The sequence below is a fragment of the Bubalus kerabau genome, chromosome 8 (assembly GCF_029407905.1).
Source record: "Bubalus kerabau isolate K-KA32 ecotype Philippines breed swamp buffalo chromosome 8, PCC_UOA_SB_1v2, whole genome shotgun sequence".
In the NCBI taxonomy this organism is placed as follows: Eukaryota; Metazoa; Chordata; class Mammalia; order Artiodactyla; family Bovidae; genus Bubalus; species Bubalus kerabau.
In genome coordinates this window covers 105,802,465-105,820,972 of record NC_073631.1, presented here as the reverse complement: position 1 = coordinate 105,820,972, position 18,508 = coordinate 105,802,465, and the positions used below count along the sequence as shown (strand labels likewise).

General features: G+C 45.2%; 1 protein-coding gene across 1 annotated transcript; it reads right to left on the bottom strand.

Annotated features, from left to right (window-relative positions):
* Positions 1 to 13,170: 13,170 nt before the first annotated feature.
* TMEM213 (transmembrane protein 213) lies at positions 13,171 to 18,004 on the bottom strand. The gene is made up of 3 exons (XM_055589538.1): positions 17,908 to 18,004; positions 14,282 to 14,356; positions 13,171 to 13,411 (listed from the first exon to the last, which is right to left on the bottom strand). The coding sequence occupies exons 1-3, from the start codon at positions 17,987 to 17,989 to the stop codon at positions 13,242 to 13,244; spliced, it is 327 nt and encodes a 108-aa protein (XP_055445513.1). The 5' UTR covers positions 17,990 to 18,004; the 3' UTR covers positions 13,171 to 13,241.
* Between the last annotated feature and the right edge of the window lie 504 nt (positions 18,005 to 18,508).

The window sequence follows — 18,508 nt, the reverse complement described above, 5'->3', positions numbered from 1 at the left end:
AAAAATGCACACGTGCCCAGAATTTTATTTATAGTGTGTGTGCTCAGTTGTGTCTGATTCTTTTGTGACCCCGTGGACTGTAGCCTGCCAGGCTCCTCTGTCCATGGAATTCTCCAGACATGAATACTGGAGTGGGTTGCCATGCCTGCTCCAGGGGATCTTTATGACCCAGGGATCAAACCCTCATCCCCTGCATTGGCAGGCAGATACTTCACCCCTGAGCCATCTGGGAAGCCAGAATTTCACTTATAGATAACCTTTTTTAAAAAATCACATTGAAAAGAAAAATGCTGATGGAAATCAATAGCAACGCTATCTTCAGATTCAAGATAAAATTGAATTGAATAAATTGAATTCAGCATCTAACAATAGGAATGTTATGTGTAGTATTCTTGAGTGAGGTGCGGAAATGATGGTTGTCTATCCTGGAACAGGGAGATAGATAGAAACAATGAAAAGTCAATTTCAGTTTCTGAGACAACTGAATGAAATAACTGTATGCTGATTTAAAAAGCAAGTTATCCCATAATATTTTAATTAAAAATGTACTGCTTCTGTGACACAGCGTTACTGTAGCTGGCAGTATTTGCCCAGGGAAATACATTCACAAACCCATAAAGGGAACTTCTGAGGATTTTGGTGGCAGTGTGGTGTGGAGGTGGGCTCTGGAGCCAGTCTAGGGGTCCATCCTGGGAATGTGGAAGTGAGCCGAGATTGCTCATTGGTAGAACCCTGTGTAGCAGCAAGACTCTCTGGTCTTACTGACATAGAAGAGCAAATAGGTCTTAAAAAAATCACCAGTGTGTGAACAAAGTAAGAGGCAGGATGAGATCTAGCTTATGTGAATTCAAAATACCTACACTTATAATAGAACTTTATATTTTACAGGAGCCCATATAGGCGCTATAGGGTTGCCTTCAGTTCAGTTCAGTCGCTCAGTCATGTCTGACTCTATGCGACCCCATGAATCACAGCATGCCAGACCTCCCTGTCCATCACCAACTCCCAGAGTTCACTCAAACTCATGTCCATCGAGTCGGTGATGCCATCCAACCATCTCATCCTCTGTCGTCCCCTTCTCCTCCTGCCCCCAGTCCCTCCCAGCATCAGGGTCTTGAAACAGGAGAATATGAGACAGATGGGGGTAAAAGTGAATACAGAGTAAAATGAAGACAGGCTGGACTGACCATTGACTGTGTATCATACATTTCCCCCCAAATAAATAAGTGAGTACAGTTCTCTTAAGAGAAAACAAATACTTACAATTTTGATTTATTCAGTGATCCTAAGAATAGACTTCATAAACTAATTTAGGCATTAAAGTTTGGTGCTAGTGCATAAGACACAGAAGTTACCTTCCTCTAAGTAGCTTTCTGTTCAAGATTTTAAATTCAAGGATATTTAATTTGATGCATAAAAAAAACCACCCTTCTCTGGAGTGAGTACTAAGATTCTCCCAGATACTTGTAAATCTGCTTTTTAAAATAGACTTTTGCTTTTTAAAATAGACTTTTGCTTTTTGGGTCTTTAGGTTTGGAGCAAACCTGAGCAGAAGGTAGAGAGATTTCCCATAGATCCCTGCCTCCACAACGCAGAGCCTCCCCAGCTCTCAGCATCTCCCCCCAAGGTGATTCATTTGTGACAGAGCCTACATTGACAACAGCATTATCACCTGAAGTCCATGGTTTATATGAGCATTCACTCCTGGTGTACATTCTATGGTTTTGGACAAATGTATAATGACATGTATCCTCCGTTGTTGCTTCATACAGAATAGTTTTACTGCCCTAAAAATCCCCATGAGCAGCCCCTTCATCCCTTCCCATCTCCAACCACTGGTCTTTTTTAATTTTACTGTCTCTATAGTTTTGCCTTTTCCAGAAGGTCACATGGTTGTAATCATTTAGTATGTAGCCTTTTCAGATTGAATTCCTTCACTTGCTAATGTGCATTTAAGGTTCCTCTATGTCTTTGCATGACTTGATAACTTGTCAGTTTTTAAAAGAATATTTGATTTTATCATCTCCAAAGTATAATTATTCCCTATATTGCATATATTGCTTATAACAGTACAAAATTTGAGAAAAAAGCTAGTTGCTCAACCAGTGAAAACAGAAATATTTGCTTACTCTTCCAGAATCAGTTTAGCTCTTATTCCTTCTTGGTAGGAATGAACATGTCACAGAAGAAATGTGATGAATGCATTTGTGGGCCTGTCTGCTTTAAGCGGGGAGGAAGAATGGCTTCTTTGGCTGTGGAAACTGCATAACTGCATGTTTGTAGTCCACCAGACAGTGTCGCCATCTGTGCTGTGGCTTTTTTCATCGCTGGCACTGTATCAGTCTGGCCAAAAAAAAAATCAAGTTTTTTTTTTAAACTTTAGCCTTTTCAGTAGTTTGTTTTTGTTTTGTTTCTTTTGCCACGCTGGGTGGCACGCAGAATCTTAGTTCTCCAACCAGGAATCGAACCCACGGCAGCTGCAGTGGAAGCTCAAAGTCCTAACCACTAGACTCTGAGGGAATTCCCATTTCAGTACAGTTCAAAGAATGCATTTCCAAATATGCTACAAAGCAAGTGTGTTTTGTAGCCAGACAAGCATGTAATTGAAGCCAAATATTACATCTCATGTGTCATTTCTTTTTTCTCAGGTTTCAGCATAGAGGTTTAGGACACCTCTATGCAAATTTTCAGTTCAGTTCAATTCAGTAGCTCAGTCGTGTCTGACTCTTTGCGACCCCATGAATCGCAGCATGCCAGGCCTCCCTGTCCATCACCAACTCCCGGAGTTCACTCAAATTCACGTCCATTGAGTTGGTGATACCATCCAGCTATCTCATCCTCTGTCGTCCCCTTCTCCTCCTGCCCCCAATCCCTCCCAGCATCAAAGTCTTTTCCAATGAGTCAACTCTTTGCATGAGGTGGCCTAAGTACTGGTTTCAGCTTTAGCATCATTCCTTCCAAAGAGCACCCAGGACTGATCTCCTTTATAATGGACTGGTTGGATCTCCTTGCAGTCCAAGGGACTCTCAAGAGTCTTCTCCAACACCACAGTTCAAAGCATCAATTCTTCGGCGCTCAGCTTTCTTCACAGTCCAACTCTCACATCCATACATGACTACTGGAAAAACCATAGCCTTGACTAGACGGACCTTTGTTAGCAAAGGAATGTCTCTGCTTTTGAATATGCTATCTAGGTTGGTCATAACTTTCCTTCCAAGGAGTAAGTGTCTTTTAATTTCATGGCTGCAGTCACCATCTGCAGTGATTTTGGAGCCCCAAAACATAAAGTCTGACACTGTTTCCACTGTTTCCCCATCTATTTCCCATTAAGTGATGGGACCAGATGCCATGATCTTAGTTTTCTGAATGTTGAGGTTTAAGCCAACTCTTTCACTCTCCTCTTTCACCTTTATCAAGAGGCTTTTTAGTTCCTCTTCACGTTCTGCTATAAGGATGGTGTCATCTGCGTATCTGAGGTTATTGATATTTCTGCTGGCAATCTTGATTCCAGCTTGTGCTTCTTCCAGCCCAGCGTTTCTCATGATGTACTCTGCATATAAGTTAAATAAGCAGGGTGACAATATACAGCCTTGACGTACTCCTTTTCCTATTTGGAACCAGTCTGTTGTTCCATGTCCAGTTCTAACTGTTGCTTCCTGACCTGCATACAGGTTTCTCAAGAGGCAGGTCAGGTGGTCTGGTATTCCCATCTCTTTCAGAATTTTCCACAGTTTATTGTGATCCACACAGTCAAAGGCTTTGGCATAGTCAATAAAGCAGAAATAGATGTTTTTCTGGAACTCTCTTGCTTTTTCGATGATCCAGCAGATGTCGGCAATTTCATCTCTGGTTCCTCTGCCTTTTCTAAAACCAGCTTGAACATCTGGAAGTTCATGGTTCACGTATTGCTGAAGCCTGGCTTGGAGAATTTTGAGCATTACTTTACTAGCGTGTGAGATGAGTGCAATTGTATGGTAGTTTGAGCATTCTTTGGCATTGCCTTTCTTTGGGATTGGAATGAAAACTGCATTTTTCATTGCAATGAAAAATGCAAAATTTAAAAGGTGCCTATTCCTCAAGGAAACCTGGGTAAGTAGATGTGAATAATCTAAACTACGCTCGAAGAGCTTCTAGATCCCAGTGGGCAGCACCCTCCGCCCCATACTCGCTCTCGGGCTCATGCGCACTCCAGGCCCCAGGCACCCTGCCTTGGGTTCCCAAACACTCTGTGTTCCTCTTCCTAGGACCATTCAGAGTCAGGTGGGGACAGGGGAGGGCCTCGCGTGGCAGTGTCAGGCAATAGGTAGGGAGAGGACCAGTGAGGGGAGTGGGCTCAAGGACCCTAGTTGTGGCCAGAACAAGGCAGCACTGTGTGTGTGCTCTCCTGAGTGTGTGCACAGCCTTGCATGCAGTGTGGGTTTATTAGAGGGGTTTTCTAGAAGGGGGCCTCCTGCCGCCCCAGGACTGACATGAGAGCCCTCAAGTCCTGCGTTCCCTACCCCTGGCTCCCCCAGCTCTCACATAGGAAGTCTGGCTGCATGGTGCTTTCATGCTGTGCACAGTTTGTGTGTGACCCTGGGGCTGGCATCTCTCGCTTCCAGGTGTCGCATCTTCCGAGGCAGCATCTCCACCCTCTTGACCTGTTCTTGAACAGGTAGCGCGTGGTGTGGAGAGGAGAGCCATCCTGGGCCGTGAAGAGGTGCAGAAAGGCGGCCTGGGCCTTCCGTATTCCTTCTTTAGGTTCGCCGCAAAATTGTCACCATGGGTAACTCACTCCACGTGCCCACGGCTTGAAGCTCCATAGGAAACCATCCTGCCTATCTGTTCACATTCAATGCTTCATTGCAAACCCTGGGCACCAGACTCCCCTTGATTTCAAGTGGAAGCTGCTCATTTTTCAAAAAGCCATACTCTTTGTATTAGTTTGCTGTGGTTGCTCTAAGAAAGTAGTGCAAACGGGGTGGCTGAGACCAACAGGGATGTACTGCCTCGCTGTTCTGGAGGCTGAACACCTGAGAGCAAGGTGGTGGTTCCTTCTGAGGGGTGTGGCGGGAATCTGTTCCGGGCCTCTTCCCACCCTTCCCCCTGCCTCTGGCAGTTGCTATTGACCTTTAGAAATCCTTGGCTTGTGAATACATCACCCTGACCTCTGCCTTCATTACATGCATCCTCCCTGTGTGTGGTATGTGTGTGTCTGTATTGAAAATATCCTTTTTACATAAGGACACATCAAATTAGAGACCCAATTGAAGTCTGTTCCAGGGTAGCCTCATCTTAATTCATTACAGTCGCAATGACCCTATTTCCGAATAAGTTCACATTCCAAAGTCCTGGGGGTTGCAATTCCAACGTGAGTTTTGGGGGACACATGGAATATTCAGCCCATAATACTGTCTCTCAATAGCTTGCTTCATTTTGATCTGGTAATAGGAATCTCCCAGATAAAAAGATCTCCTTCAAGATGCAAAGAACAAGACAAATATTTCAACAAAGAGTTCAATAAATCATCACTGTGGAAATACGCAAAGACCACCCAACTAAGAACAAGAAAATACTATTTATTCTAGGAGTCAGCCACCATCATTTATGTTTGGCAGAGACTCAGATGCGGGCAGGGGCGTGGGAAGGCTTGATGGTGAAAGGAGGGAGGCTTCAGATATTCAGCTGTGCTCCACCAGAGGCTGTAGGCCTGGGATGACTGTCGATGGACTGAGGAGGAGTGGGGCATTCTGTATGACTGGTCAGGGGGCAGATATTTGGCTTCCTGTGCTTGATCCTAAACTATCTGAAGCTGTCCATTATTAACCAAACCCTGGCTGTCTGAGCCAATTGCTGTGGAGGTGGTTTGATTTCTTGGATTAGTTGCTGAGGCTGGTGGGTTGGCTTCCTGGACTGGTTGCTGCAGATTGTGGGTTGAAGTTCTGTTTTTATATATGATCTGGCCCTTGTCCATTTGTATGTTGAATCTCTTATCACAGAATCAGCTTTTGGGGTAGGTCTGCCAGGTACTTGTTTCCACAAATAACTTAATTATGTATAGTTATAAACTTATGAAAACAGTAATTTAAAATTTTCCTGACCTTGAAACCTCAAATTTCCCCAAGAGCCTCTTCTTTGTCTTCATAGCTCTCTTGCTTCACTGTGGTGGTTTGCACAGGCCACACTCCTGGTCTCCTCTGATGCACCAACTCATCAGATGTTTATTGAGTTTTTGCTGTGCACCCGGCTCTGGGCCAGTGGAAGGAATCAGAGGTGAAAGACGTAGTTTCTGCCTTCAGAGAGACCAGTGAGAGAGGCAGGCAGGGAGATACTGTCCTCCACAGTGCTTAGTTGTCCAAGTTAAACAGAGCCAGACACTAACGTGGTACAGACAGATTTTAAAAACTACTGCAACAGAGAAGAGAGTCTAGGATAAAACTGTGCAGAAGTGACTGGGTGTTTTATAGGGAAACGAGGGAGCAGGGGTGGGTGAGGGGGGCTCAGTAGAGTCAGGGAATCGAGAAATTATAGAGTTGGTGAGTGTGAATGCTGATCAGGTCAGCTCTGCTTGCTCTCTGGCAGTCATTGAAGCCAGGGTTCTGTCCCCCAACAGAGACCAGGGATGAGGGGGACAGAAGCCCTATCCTTCTTGATGATTAAGTTTTAAAGGAATGACTTTCAGGTTTTGAGGTGTAGGAGATACAGATGGATGAATGGATGGATGGATCAGTTCAGTTCAGTTCAGTTGCTCAGTCATGTCCGACTCTTTGGGACCCCATGAATTGCAGCACGCCAGGCCTCCCTGTTCATCACCATCTCCCAGAGTTCACTCAGACTCACGTCCATCGAGTCAGTGATGCCATCCAGCCATCTCATCCTCTGTCGTCCCCTTCTCCTCCTGCCCCCAATCCCTCCCAGCATCAGAGTCTTTTCCAGTGAGTCAACTCTTCGCATGAGGTGGCCTAAGTACTGGAGTTTCAGCTTTAGCATCAGTCCTTCCAAAGAAATCCCAGGGCTGATCTCCTTCAGAATGGACTGGTTGGATCTCCTTGCAGTCCAAGGGACTCTCAAGAGTCTTCTCCAACACCACAGTTCAAAAGCATCAATTCTTTAGTGCTCAGCTTTCTTCACAGTCCAACTCTCACATCCATACATGACCACAGGAAAAACCATAGCCTTGACTAGACGGACCTTTGTTGGCAAAGTAATGTCTCTGCTTTTCAATATGCTATCTAGGTTGGTCATAACTTTTCTTCCAAGGAGTAAGCGTCTTTTAATTTCGTGGCTGCAGTCACCATCTGCAGTGATTTTGGAGCCCCCCAAAATTAAGTCTGGATGGATAGACAGCATCAATATAGAGACATCTTGATAGAGATATTGATCTAGATAGAGACATCTCGAAGGGACAGAGGAAGAATTCACAACTAAGCCCTTTTTAATAAATGCTCTAAGTATGGTCAGGGCCTCTTGTCAGGCACTGGCTGGGAGAACCAGCAAGTTCTTCTGGCAGCCTTGAGCTTTCTCAGACAGGCACTTTAAAGGGGGCTAGGGCCATCCTAGGGATGCAGTCTTGAGCTGTTAGAAACTAGGTTAGTGTTTGTTTGAGTCTTTAATATGGGGGGATGGGTTGGATGAAGTTATTTATGTTGAGAGTCTGTAGTTTGTATAGACCAAGTTGAGGCCTAGTTGAGAAGAAGGCTCAAAGAAGTTGGGTCAAGGGAAGAGTGTGTGTGTGTGTTTTTAAGTTTTATTTCATTTTTGACTGTGCTGGGTCTTCGTTGCTGCATGCAGGTTTTGTCTAATTGCGGAGAGCTGCTCTTCATTGCAGTGCATGGGCTTTTCCTTGCAGTGGTTTCTCTTTGCAGAGCACAGGCTTTGGGGTGCGCATGAGCTCAGCAGTTGCAGTTAGAGGGCTTTGTTGCCCCGAGTCATGTGGAATCTTACTGGAGCAGGCATCGAACCTGTATCCCCTGCACTGGCAGGTGGATTCTCTTTATCTATGTATAATTTATTTATTTTTAATTGGAGGATATTTCCTTTACATTGTTGTGTTGGTTTCTACTATATATCAACATGAATCAGCCATAGGTGTACATATGTCCCCTCCCTCTTGAACCTCCAATGCACCCCTCTAGGTTGTCACAGAAAACCAGGTTGAGCTCCCTGCATCATACAGCGAATTCCCACTGGCTATCTGTTTTACATATTGTAGTGTGTATGTTTCAATGCTACTCTCTCAATTTGTCCAACACCCCCAGTGTCTCCATGAGTCTGTTCTCTATGTCTTTTTGTCTCTCTGTTGCTGCCCTACAAATAGATTAATCAGTACCATTTTCTAGATTCCATATATATGCATTAATATATGATATTTGTTTTTCTCTTTGTGACTCAGCTTTCTTTATGATGGGCTCTAGGTTCATTCACCTCACTAGAGTTGACTCACATTTGTTCCTTTTTGTGGCTGAGTAATATTCCATTGTGTATGTGTACCACAACTTCTTTATTCACTCATCTGTTGATGGACATCTAGGTTGCTTCCGTGTCCTGGCTATTGTAAATAGTGCTGCAGCGAACACTGGGTTATATGTGTCTTTTAAAATTGTGGTTTTCTCAGGGTGTGTGCCCAGTAGTGGGATTGCTGTGTCATATGGCAGTTTTAGTCCTAGTTTTTAAAGAAAGCTCCATACTGTTCTTCATAGTGGCTGTACCAATTTACATTCCCACCAACGGTGTGGGAAGGTTCCCTTTTCTCCCTTAAGGGGAGAGAAAGTCTTTGTCACAGTGGTGCCCTGGAGGTGAGCACAGGCCACCGAGGGAGGGTATACATGTACATATACATGTGCATGTATATGTGTGTGTATATGTGCGTGTGTCGAGAGAGGAGAGGATAACTTGACTTGGAAGACCAATCCCAATAAACCCAATGAATCCAATCAGCAGAGGGGAAGGGAGGGAAGAGCAAGGGCAGGTCCCGGTTTATGGGACCTAAAACGTACATAATTAGAGTGTTCTCTTCTAAAAAAAAGATACAAAATAAGAAATACAAAACTAGATAGACGGTCTTGGAGAGGGGCAAACAAGAAAGAGGACCAGAAATTAAAGCTTCTTTTGTTGTTGTTCAGTTGCTAAGTTGTGTCCAACTCTTTGCGACCCCATGGACTGCAGCACACCAGGCTTTCCTGTCCTTCACTATCTCCTGCATTTTGCTCAAACTCATGCTCATTGAGTTGGTGATGCCATCCAACCATCTCATCCTCTGCCCCCCCCCCCTTCTCCTCTTGCCCTCCATCTTTCCCAGCATCAGGGTCTTTTCCAATGAGTCAGCTCTTCACATCAGGTAGCCAAAGTATTGGAGCTTCAGCTTCAGCATCAAGTTTGATGGTGGACTGGTTTGATCTCCTTGCTGTCCACGGGACTCTCAAAAGTCTTCTCCAGCACCATAGTTTAAAAGCATCAGTTCTTTGGTGCTTAGCCTCCATAATAGTCCAACTCTCACATCTACCCATGACTACTGGAAAAACCATAGCTTTAACTAGATGGACCTTTGTCAGCAAAATGATATCTCTGCTTTTTAATAGGCTGTCTAGGCTTGTCATAGTTTTTCTTCCAAGGAGCAAGCATCTTTTAATTTTGTGGCTGCAGTCACTGTCCACAGTGATTTTGGAGCCCAAGAAAAGAAAACCTGTCACTGTTTCCACTTTTTCCCCATCTATTTGCCATGAAGTGATGGGACCAGATGCCATGATCTTAATTTTTTGAATGTTGAGTTTTAAGCCAGCGTTTTCACTGTCCTCTTTCACTCTCATCAAGAGGCGGTTTAGTTCCTCTCTGCTTTCTGCCATTAGAGTGGTGTTATCTGCATATCTGAGGTTGCTGATATTTCTCCTGGGAATCTTGATTACAGCCTGGCATTTCACATGATGCACTCTACATATGAGTTAAATTAGCAGGGTGACAAAAGTTCTCTTGGTTCATGGCAAATCTGCCTCTTGGGAAGAGTATGTTTCAGACTGTGTGAACAAGAGTGAAGGCTTGGAGGATAGAGAGAGAGCTGAAATAATTCATAACTGGGTGTGTGTGAAGGATACAGAAGAGAAAAAGCTAGAGAAGATCCTGTGGGTCAGGTAGAAATATGGTATGGGTAGTCACTGGGGGATTTTAGGCAGGTGAGAGTGACTCAATTTCTTATTCATGGATTAGACAGATCACTCTGGAAAGAAGTACAGAGGATGGACTGAGTCAGGTAAGGCTGGCTGTAGACCCAGGGAGAGGTTGTCTGCACGGCCCTCCTGCCATACACTGACGAAGACCCAGGAATGGCACTGTATATCCATATGTGACTTCAACACAGAAGTCAGGACTCTGACAGAAAGAAACATTCTTCATCAAAAACATTTTTAGACTCTTCTTTAAGTTTAAAAATATGCTTTCATATATTTTTGTGGAAAAGAGGCCCAAGTTACCCTAAGACTTGTTTTTTATTAATCTTGCATGGCATAGTGTTTCATTTTAAATAGAAAAATCATATATTTGGTTTATTTGTCCTTGGGTATCATGCATCTAAAAAGGAATAGATTTTAAAAGTCGGATAATTGTGCCACACCTTAATGTTTAAAGATTCTATTTTTGCATAGGACATTGATATAGAAATGCCTCAAACTGGATATGCCTTGTGTTACACAGTCTGTAGCGGTGCTGAGGACCACACTGATCCCTGAGGACAAAGTTTTTGAAATGAAAAGTACATCTACCATGAGACAGGTCCTGCTGCTTATCACAGGAAACTCTTAGATGGACATCAGTCCCTGGTTTTCCCTCTCAGGTGTTCCTTTTAAATTTCCTGACAAGTCTTGGCTTTTCTAGAATAAAGACGTTCCATGTTGAAGGTAGATCTGAGAGTTAGCATCTGGCTCACATTACCATCAGATGATATAACCATCTTTCTTTCCAGTCTCAAAGAAAAGAGTGATTGTTTGGATCTGATCTAGCCTTCCTTTTGTGAAAAAAAAGCAAGTCACAGAACGTCTGAATCTCACTGTGACAGTGGCAGCAACTACATGTAACTTTTCAGTGTCGACGAGCCTCCTCGCCTCAGACGCCAACTGGTGCTCTGACTCGCCCCTCTTTAAAGCAGCAAATGCAGTCTGGCCACTGGGGTCCACACATGCATAAAACAGATGAGAGCGCCGCTGCTCTGGTTGCAAGGAAGAGCCTCACACCCACCCACTTACATGCAGAACCTCAAATAGCTTCCTGAGCTTTTGTAATCTGGTTTGCATACACATGTTTGGCCAGTTCTTAACATTTTCCAATTAGAAGATTGATCCTCAGCAAGGCAGCATGAGTCAATTCTGTTCATGTTCACCAGAAATAAATCTTAATCTTCCTTCTTTCTTTTTTCTTTTTGAGACAGTGCTCTTTCACTATTGCACACTGATTTATTTAAAAAATATTTGCAGATATTAAAGCAAAGTTGGTTTCACACTGAATCTTTTCATCTTGAAAGAATTATACCATCATGTATGGTGGAGACTCCTTGAATTTCTAAAAAAGTGAAGCACCACCCATGTGTACGTCCATGACGTACCTCAGGCTTTTATAGATACTTGTGTCCATATGATCAACACTCTGAAATAGTAAGTCCATCCTGTTTCACTGATTAAACAACTAAGATTCTGATACGATCTGGATCTTCAGAAGAGAGCAAACTGAGCTAGGCAATCCCTTCAGTTCAGGGAAATTTATTCAGACTTTCTGAAAGAGCAGTAGGGTGGCTTTGAATCATTTCCCACCTCTAGAAAATATTTCTTCCCATTTCGGAGGCCTCTCACTTTTCCTTTTTGTATTATGATTATTTAGAGTTTGTCCAATCTAAACACATATTTGCTGTTGAAGGGCAAACATGTTTTCTTAAAGAGTCGCTTGCTTTCTTCTGATGACCCCACCCATCTCTCCTCCTGACTCCCATTGAAAGAGTTCACAGTGATGCAGACATCTGGGCCCTAAGTGATTGTCCCTAAGCTGGCCAGAGCCAAATGGCTCCTCCAGAGGTCAGTTTGGTCAACCAGCTCCAGAAAAACAGAGGTTCTGGATGCAGAGTGACGATCAGAAAATTTGTTTAGGCCAGGAACTCATTTGTTTGTTTACTCATTCATTCATTCATTGGACAAACATTAAGAGCTTCTTATACCCCTGGAGCATGAGGCAGTACAAGCTGATTGTGAAGAGGCCTGTTGTTCACTGTGACTGTGCTCAGGGCACCACACAAGTGCCCGAAGACCACCACTCCTGGTCCCCAGAAGACAAGCCTAGAAGCTTGAAGGCAGAGCAAGCGTTAGAGCTGGACTTTGAGGAATGGCCTTCGTTCTGGGGGTGGAGGTGGGAGGCAGCCACCCCTGCAGAGGGAATGGCAGCAAAGAAGTGGAAGATGTCGGGATGAGGGGAGAGACAAGCTAGGGGGTGGGGGCCAGATCCTGAAGGCAGTGAGAACAAAGTGAAGGATTCCTGACGTGGTGGCGGGATGGGGTAACGAGGGCCAGACCTAGGGTGCCGGCAAGGAGAATGGGCAGGCTCGACATGAGGACGTGTCAAAGGAAGAACAAGAGCCCAGGAAGCATTGGACGTGGGACTAAGGAAGCTGCCAAGGTGGCTCTCACATTTTGAAATGACAGTGATGCCCTTGACTGAAATAAGGGACAAAACACAACCACTTGTTTTTGGTGAGAAGGTTCTGAGTTTTGTTTTGAATTGGGTGACTTTAAGACTGAAGTTTGTTCCTTGTGTACCACATACATGGAACGCAGAAGAAAGCGATGGTCAAAATACAAGCAATTCTCCCCTCCCCACACAAAAATACAAGCAAAGGAGTCAATCAGGGAGATGTCAGATTATAAAGGACCCAAGTACATTTTGAAATTAGGTGTGTTGGGAGCACTGGTCTTGTCTTCCTTGGATCCCTGTCTCTTTTCCTTTTTAAAAGTAACTGAAGGTTATGAGGGTAGCAAGGCTTTGGGACTTCCATGGTCATCAGTGGTTAGGATGCTGAGCTTTCACTGCCAAGGCCTGGGTTTGATCCCTGGTCAGGGAACTAAGATTCCACCAGCCACCTAGTATGGCCAAAAAACAAAACAAAACCAAAAAACTCCAAACAAACAAAAAGGGGTGAACGGACTTTGAAATATCGGAAACCATATCAGCGCTCTCCCCTCCTGCTATTACCCACAACTTGGTGATTGACATTCTTGGGACTAGTGTTCTAAGCCTCAGGCTTGCAAGTCCTTAAGCTCATCTGGAGTGAGCTTCATCAGTTTGTCCACACAGAGCAGGATGAGGGTGAGAAACAAGAGACTCCAACCAACAGCCGCCGCGATCCAGCCGTATTCATCTACTCCCGTGTGGCAACACCGGGCCGCTTGTGGGCAGAAGTCCACGTCTGGCGGGGAAGAGAGGGCAAGAAGGACAGTGTCACCCCAGCCTCCCTTCCCCCAAGGCTATTCTCTGATATTCATACCATCAAGACCAGTAATAACAGGATAGCACCATTTACTAAGGCATGCCCTGCACTGTGCTAAGAGCTCTACACACGTTCCCTTATTTATTCCACATGAAGTGGATAGGCACAGCTATTCCTCCTGTTTGACGTGCAGGAACTGAAGCTGTCACCTGCCCAGGGTCACGAGATGGCAGAATTAGAACGCAAACCCATGTTTGCAGGAGTCCAAAGCCACGTTTGTAGCCTCTACATATTGCTGCCTGTTACTCTCCCTTGTTAGTGCCCAAAGTAAGCAAATGTGGTCATTCAAAGGGGCAGAATCAAGGAGCCAAACTTAGAATAAAGTGAACTTCCTAGTAATTAGACACGCACCACAGTGGTTGTTTTATGAAGCACTAGGCTCCTTAGCACTGCAAGTCTTCAAGTGGAAGATGAACAGAAAAATGCAACAGGTACCAGAATGAAGCTCGCGCATTGGGCAGGAATTTGGCTCACGTTTAGGATGTTTCCACTCCCAAACTTCTATAAGCATTCGAAGTCAGGGGGTCTTTGACTGCTGTCCTGAGGATGGGCCATTAAAGCCAACTGCACCAAAGAGTGTGAGCTTACATGGGGACCATGGCCAAGAGAGCTTTGTAGACTTGCCCTGCAGACAGTTCTGGGGCTGTGAACAAACCACACTGGGGCGCGAGAGGGCCAGGCAGGCGCTCAGCCAACTCAGTGCCAATGAACAGAAAGTGAGGAGGCTTCAGTGTCCCTCCCTGTTCCGAGATGAGCCCTGAGCTAGGGCAATTGCCAGGAGAAGCTTACTGGGGCACTGCTCCAGGGTCTCAAGATTCTCTGGATGGTGGACGGTCAAGGTTGAGTTGCTGCCGCTGCTTGCTTCTGGAAGAAAAGACAAATGATAGTCTCAGGCAGTAGGAAAAGCCATTCTCAGGCATGGAGTTGGCAGTTTTTGTTATGAATCAGTAGTGAGTATTATGACAGTATTATAGAAGTTCCAGTAGAGGTATGTCGAGATTTCATGCAGCAAAGTTCTGTTATAGCCTGGACTATGGCCCCAGATTCGGTAGTGCTTTGTTATGGAAATAGGGCTTTAAAGAGGCAATTAAGGTTAAATGGTTAAATTAGTCCAGTGTGACTGGTGTCCTTGTGAGAAGAGGAAGAGGCACCGGGGATGGGAACTCAGAGGGAAAAGATGATATGAGGACCCAGTGCAGAGTGGGGTGATCTGCAAGCTGAGGAGAGAGGCCTCGGGAGTAAACACAGCTGGTGACACCCAGAGCCTCCAGATCTGTGAGAAAAGAGGCTTCTGTGGTTTCAGCCACCCAGGCTGTGGTATTTTGTTGGGCAGCAAACTCACACACTCCCCTTTTCCAACCACTTCCTATTCCCATTGAGATGCTTTATCTTTATATCTCATCACCCTTCTGTCACCAAGGGCCTCTGTTTAAGCTGCTTTCTATGCAGATAAGTACTTCTAAGAAGTGTTTTTTTTTTTTTTTTTTCTAGCATATACCAACACAGACACTTAAAAATCTGCCATGTCGTTTCATAACGAGCTTCAGTTTCCTTCAAAAACTTGAACTAAAAAACATCGAAGTCTGACCTTGATTCTTTATTTTTGATGATTATGATGTTAGTATTCAGAAAAAGGGTGTGAAAAACTAAACACTCTACAAGCAAGTTGAGAGGTTTCCAGCGTATACAGCACTTAGAATTATATAGTCCTTGATTAATAAACAAGGCACACAATGATAAAAGACACTCTAGCAGAAAATATCAGAGTTTGGGGAGTGAGGAGGGATTACAGAGATGAACATAAGGATCCCCAAGGGAGAGAAACCATGGGCTGTGTTCCCTCCCATCACTGAGAATAAGAAGGTAGGCAGTCTGGGTCCACTGTGTCCAATATGGTGGCCACAAACCAGAGTGGCTGTTTAAGTTTATTAAAATGAGATTAAATGAAAACTTCAGCTACTTGGTCATACTAGCTACTTGCAAAATGCTCAGTCATGTGGCTGGTGGCTACCATGTTAGAAAGATAGCACAGACATGGAACCTTTCCACAATCAAAAAAGTTCTGTTAGAAACAAACTCACAGACTTAGAGAACAAACTCATGGTTTCTAGGGGGCAAGGATGTGGGGGAAGGGATAGTTAGGGAGTTTGGGATCTACACCTACACACTGCTATATTTAAAATGGATAACCAACAAGGACCTTCTGTGTAGCACAGGGAACTCTGCTCAATGTCCTGTGGCAGCCTGGATGGAAGGGGAGTTTGGGGGAGAATGGATACATGTATACACATGGCCTAGTTCCTATGCTGTGCCCCTGAAACTGTTACAACATTATTAATCAGCTATACTCCAATATAAAATAAAAAGTTTAAAAAAAGTTCTGTTAGACAATGCTGACCTAGGTAGAGTTAGAGCAAGAGCAAGAGAGCATTTGAAAGAATCTTTCTGGAAATTGTATGGCTGCTCAATCTGCTTCTTTGGCAATAACAGAAAAAAAGTTTGGAAACTGTCCAGACCCCACTGACTCTAGGTTAGCATGTCCTTCAAAGGTGCTTGCTGTCACATAGCAGAGTAACTTGGGAGGAAACTTCTTGATTAGCTAAAGCCATGAAATTTCTGCTCAGACTAATTTTACACCACCCTCTCCCCAGCCACTCCAGTGTCCTGCTGAAATATAGTAACTACCTTGATGCAATCTGATTGCTACTGTAAATTATTTACAGCTAAATGCCTCAGAGCTTGGTTTTTATTTGCTTTGGAAAAATTGATTCCTCCATGTTTTAATTTCCCTTGTTACCCGAATAACTTCCTTGACCCTGACTTTCATCTCCCCTCTACCTTAGCAGGGAAGTGGTCCTGGTCTAGAACTGGTGTGTGGAAAAAAATCAAGTTAATGAAACACTAGTAGTAGGTTAACCCATATGAAATCGCCATTTCTATAGGTCCAGAATTATTCAATATCAGACATTTTATATGGTTCAAATCGAATAACCTAGTATAAATTCTGAAGAACTGAAACATCACCCACCTCCCTCATAAGCAAAGCCAGCCAGGGACTGGTCCTATTTGGAGTCGCTTCCAAAGTAAAGGCTACTGGAAGGATCCAACCGTTCAGTGCAGTGAAATGGGTCAAGCGTTTGAGGCCTTCTCATAAGCAAGGCACCTCCAGGGTAAACAGAAAACACTCTTACTTGGAGAGGGGCGATACTGGAAGAAGTAAAAGGGGCATGCTAACCTTTGCTGAGTGTTTGAAATGAAGTGAAAGTGTTAGTCATTCAGTCGAGTCTGACTCTTTTTGACCCCGTGGACTGTAGCCCACCAGGCTCCTCTGTCTGTGGAATTCTTCAGGCAAGAATACTGGAGTGGGTTGGCATTCCGTCCTCCAGGGGACCTTCCCGAACCAGGGATGGAACCTGGGTCTCCTGCATTGCAGGCAGATTCTTTACTGAGAGAGCCACCAGGGAAGCCCCATTGGGGTGTTTACCACGTGCTATTTCATTTAAAGTTCTTTATGTGCAGTTACTCTATTTCATCTTTACAACAACGCTATATATAAGCACTATGATTAGCTCCACATTAGATATGAGGAAACTGAAGCTCAGGGAGGGTAAAGAATTTGCTTGAGATCACGCAACTAGTCAGTTGTGGAAGCCGAAGTTGAGTTGAGGCTCAGAGGCTTGAGAGCCCACCCTCTGAACCTCCCGAGGAGAGACTGAGAGAGATGGATACTGCCTGGCGTGGGGGACTGTGAGGGTTGGCTTTGAGAGAGGGAGAATCTGCCAGGGAGCAGGGCAGGCTGTTCTGAGGAGCCAGGTCAAAGCCAAAGGCAAAAAGCCAGGAGCATGAGAATGGGAGCGAGGTCCCTGATGTGCAGAGCCCAGCCTGGGAGGGCGCTTCCTAACACCCCCCTTGGCCTCTCTGAGAAAGTGGGGTGATAATCCAACATCTCCTGAGCCGTGTGATATGGGGGAAGGTTTAATAGCAAACGGCGGCCTCATGTGTTGAGGTTTGGTGAAAGTTGCAAAGGATGCCCAGGGTCAAGGGACAGACAGATGTCCTTAGGTGAGAGGAGGGTATGCAAAGGGAGGATGATAGCCACAAAATACAGAATTGTAACACAATTACCCTGAGCAGGCGCCGCTGAGAAACAGCAGCCCAAAGATGCTGTTTTAGGTGCATCTCCTGTCTCTGATGGGAGGGACTCGTGGTGGCTCCCATCTTGGCTGACTCTGGTCTTAGGTAAACCCCCATCCCACCCTACCCTCTCCAGCCTAATCCTTCAGATGAGAAAGCCCTGTTTCCTCTTTCCTTTGAGCAGGACCAACCCGAGCCAAGGAATCCTCCTCCTGCCTCCTGCTCTCTCCCACCCTCCCTCCCTCTTCCCAGCGCAGCGAGAATAAAGCTCACGGTTCTACCTGCCAAGTAAACCGGGTGGAAGGAGAGGAAGGCCAGGCTGAGGACCAGGGAGGCCCAGGGTGCCAGGTGGAGGCGCTTCATGCTGAGGAGAGAGGCTTCTGTGTGCACTGCCCCTGCAGAGGCGAGCTGAGGGCCACCTGCCATGCACCCCGTGTGTGTCTCGTCCTGCGGGAGCTTGGAAACAATGCTGGCAGAGGTGAATTTCTGCTCTGTGTTTGGGGGAGAGGGAGGGGTGGAGCAAAGGGAGCTTGGGCTGTCACACCTGGCTCTCACCTCTCCAGGAGGGAAGCTGAGCTCTGTTGGCTGGAAGGAAGAGATGGTGACTTTTGTGGTTCTTATTTAGCTTTCATTTTGTCCCTGCTGAGAAAAAAGAGGACAGGGGAGGCAATCTGGGTCCTGCCAGTTCCTTGAAGATGAGTTTGTCATCTCTTTCACTTGCAGGCTTAAGTGCTATATTCCCTAGTCCATCCTGTCCAATATTTTCTGAGCCCCTACCCTCTCGCTAGGGGCTTCCCTGGTGGCTCAGATGGTAAAAAATCTGCCTGCAATGCAGGAGACCCGGGTTTGATCCCTGGGTCGGGAAGATCCCCTGGAGAAGGG